This window comes from Garra rufa, chromosome 8, assembly GCF_049309525.1.
Source record: "Garra rufa chromosome 8, GarRuf1.0, whole genome shotgun sequence".
Lineage (NCBI taxonomy): Eukaryota > Metazoa > Chordata > Actinopteri > Cypriniformes > Cyprinidae > Garra > Garra rufa.
Genome location: NC_133368.1, coordinates 37,139,935 through 37,143,891, shown reverse-complemented (window position 1 = coordinate 37,143,891; position 3,957 = coordinate 37,139,935). Strand labels below are relative to the sequence as shown.

Genomic DNA, 3,957 nt, shown 5'->3' with positions numbered 1-3,957 from the left:
GGAACTTTCTGTTAGAATGAACGCAAGGTCAGAGAACAACGTGATATGACATTTAACTGAGTGCCTCGGAGACTATCGTGTGGGGAGATGTCTTGGGGCAGCCATAAAAATTACAGAGAACTCAACTGACAGCTATTATGTGGACTGTCTGTCATGCTGTCAAATTGGCCATTAAGTTAATTATAGCCCCACTGAAAGTCACATTGTATCGAGGAGCCAAAGTATGTGTAACAAGACAGCTAGCACAAGGCAGCCAGTCAGTCTTTAAAAACAAAAGGGCACTGTTTATTAGATTCATGTGCGGAGCCCAAAAAGCTGTCAGGTTTGTAGTGGAGTACAAACCTGTCCAGCGAGCAAACTGTCATAATTTCCCAGCGGTACAGTTTCAGCAATTTGTAGAGGGTGAATTTATTTGCACTGACACGAGACATTTGAGGAACAATACATTTGCTTTCATTCTTTTTTATATATGGTACTCGTCATTTACTGTACAATTCCACAATGCAAACATCATAGTTATCATAACTGTACGTGATTAGCTTGACAACCTGCTGCTATTATGTGTCATGAGCCATTGCGAGACTTTGATGATGAAGTAAACAGACTTAACGCTGACATTTTCCACATAGAGTCTGGCAAGGTAGATTGCTGTGAACCCCGCAGTCAAAGTCTAAAATTGGCAATATGAGCTTTACAAGAGTATTTTTCATTGTTTAAATATTAAGCCAGTATAATGAAGCAAAAATGGATGCTGGAACATGAGCAATTCCAGAGACTTTAGGTGGGTGAATTATCCATTTCAATCCTAGACTCAAAACTCAAACTTATATAACACTTGCATTGTCTATGAGAACATTTCTGTCCTGGTCTGTGTATCAAGTCTCTCATATACTGTAAAACATAGTCCGCCAAAGTGACTCCCCCTTCAGCTTCAACCAATTTCCCTCAAGATTTACGATTTTGTTGTCGGCATTCGCTATTTTACACACGCAGTGATCAAAACAATGGAATGCAGTAAAAGTAAATTGACTGGCCGAGCGCATGCGCAGGTGCGACGGGTGGGCCGCCATCTGGAAATCCCAGTGCATGCACCGCTTTACATGTGTTGTGATTCTTCTTGAAGTCTTGATGGCTAGTTGGCAACATTGCGGCAGTGCTAATGAGTCATAAAATGGTTGCTCTGAATCATTAGCAATAAAGTGTACCTTCAACTTTTTTTTTTTTATGTGTTTCAGCCAGAGGGTCTTTCTCCATGACAAATTTATTCAGCTGCACTCCTCACAGCTGCATGCAAGGATGTAACGGTAAGTGGCGGTTATCCGTGTCCCGCCTGAGCATCGCAGACGTACCGCCTTCAGTTTGGAGGTATGTGGACGGCAACAGAAACACGTGCTTTTGAAAGGCTGCTTCAGGACGGAGCTGAAAGAGATCAGCGGGTCTGAACGGGACGTGTGGCTGCAGTGACCTTCACATCGAGCCAGGAGAACCATCTGTAGAGCAAGAAAGGTTCATTAGTTTCATGTTTGAGTAAAATAACTAATATCTGTCTATCTTGTCCCAAACTGGATTTTACACCTTTTTAAATACACAAGTAGGAACTGGAATGTCTGTTAAATATATTATTTTCTTAAAGGATTAGAATAAAAATTTCCTGACAATTTACTCATCTCCATGTCAGTTAAAGGAGTAGTTCACTTTCAGAACAAAAATTGACAGATAATGTACTCACCCCCTTGTCATCCAAGATGTTCATGTCTTTCTTTCTTCAGTCGTAAGGAAATTATGTTTTTTGAGGAAAACATTTCAGGATTTCTCTCCATATAATGGACTTCTATGGTGCCCCTGAGTTTGAACTTCCAAAATGCAACTTCAAAGGACTGTAAACGATCACAGCCGAGGAAAGAAGGGTCTTATCTAGCAAAACAATGGGTTATTTAAATTACAATTTATATACCTTTTATCAAAAAAAAGCAAATGCTTGTCTTGTCTAGCTCGTTTGAGATTAAAAAGTATATAAGTTGTAAATGTTTTTAGAAAATAACCGATTGTTTCACTAGATAAGACCCTTCTTCCTCGGCTGTGATCGTTTAGAGCCCTTTGAAGCTGCATTTAAACTGCATTTTCGAAGTTCACCTCGGGGGCACCATAGAAGTCTATTATATGGAGAGAAATCCTGAAATGTTTTCCTCAAAAAACACCATTTCCTTACGACTGAAGAAAGAAAGACATGAAAATCTTGGATGACAAGGGGGTGAGTACATTATCTGTAAATTTTTGTTCTGAAAGTGAACTACTCCTTTAAGATGCTCTCTTCAGTCAAAAAGAAATTAAGGTTTTTGAGGAAAACATTCCAGGATTTCATTCCATATTCTTTATATAGTATACTTCAGTGGTGGCCAACAAGTTGAAGGTCCAAATTGCAGTTTCAGTGCAGCTTAACAAAAAAATAAAAATAAAAAATAATTAAATACTTTTTAACCACAAATGCTCATCTCACACTAGCTCTGCGATGCGCGTCCACATTTTCACGTATTACGTAATCATGTTGGAAAGGTTTTGCATGGTTAATGCTTCGTCTGTGTACTTTGATTCAGAAAGGTAGGATAGTGCAAAAAACTCTATCTCTGTAGTCATGTTTCCATCCAAAGATGCGATTTTAACTTATGCACAAAACTGGAATATCACATTAAACATTTGTATATGTGACCCTGGACCACAAAACCAGTCATAAGGTTAAATTTTACAAAACTGAGTATATAGAATGTATATAGAATATGAAAGCTCAGTAAATAAGCTTTCTATTGATGTATGGTTTGTTAGGATAGGACAAAATTTGGCCGAGATACATCTATTTGAAAATCTGGAATCTGAGGGTGCAAAAAAATCAAAATCCTGAGAAAATCACCTTTAAAGTTGTTCAAATTAGGTTCTTAACAATGCATATTACTAATCAAAAATTACATTTTGATACCTTTACAGTAGGAATTTTACAAAAAATCTTCATGGAACATGATCTTTACTTAATTTCCTAATGATTTTTGGCATAAAAGAAAAATCAATAATTTTGACCCATGCCATGTATTTTTGGCTATTGCTACAAATATACCCCAGCGACTTAAGACTGGTTTTGTGGTCCAGGGTCACATATATAGCATAATTTCCATCCAACTCTTTCCAGTCAAAGAGAACAAACTTTCACTTTTTGATAAACTGGCACAAAATATCACTAAGAAAAGTAGGAGAAGCCATTTAATATGATCATTTTCATATCACTTGCAAAGCAAGCAGCCAAAACACAATAAATGTGGTTATTGCTTTTGGAGGTGGATGCTGCTGTTTGGTAACGCAGCTGTGTAAGACATAGCTCAGTCATTTTAAAACGACCAAAACAACATTTTGGATGCTGTGCAGCAAGATCGGTCACCTGGTTAGTTAAGGTATCCCATCCCATCATCCAAAGTTATATGACTTTTTTGATACGCATGGTGGAATTTATTCGGTACATGTGTTTTTAACATAGACCATACACATTTTTTCTTATTGGATAAAAAGTATATCCTTCTTAATTGTGCGCATACATTTTTATACACATTTGTAGAATTTATGTGCATCTTGGCGATTCCATCCAGCGTTTTCTTTTTTTTAAATGCGATATTCCAAAATGTGCATAAAAATAGGTGGATGGAAACATAGTAAAAGGGTTTCTTTGACTTTCTTTGCATGTTTGTTTTGTAAACTCTGGGTCGGTACATCAGCATACGTCACATGTGACCTTTCCAGCGTGACTACATAACGCATGAAGTTAAGCTAGTGCAAGACGAGCATTTGTCTTTAAAAATATATGAAGAAAAATTAAACAAAAGCATGCACATCAGTCTCAAATGGGTGCTCGACTAAAAAGCAACAAGTACAAAACAAAGTGTAAAATCGGCAACACCAAAGCTCCAAAAAATATCA

At 37.3% G+C, this 3,957-nt stretch overlaps 1 protein-coding gene across 1 annotated transcript in view; it reads right to left on the bottom strand.

The window, feature by feature from the left end:
• Positions 1-297: 297 nt before the first annotated feature.
• The window catches only part of ndp (norrin cystine knot growth factor NDP), a 19,269-nt gene continuing 15,609 nt past the window's right edge, over positions 298-3,957 (bottom strand). The window contains exon 3 of the mRNA XM_073846266.1: positions 298-1,490. Coding sequence (XP_073702367.1) covers positions 1,266-1,490 — 225 coding nt within the window. The 3' untranslated portion in view covers positions 298-1,265. The remainder of the gene's footprint in view (positions 1,491-3,957) is intronic.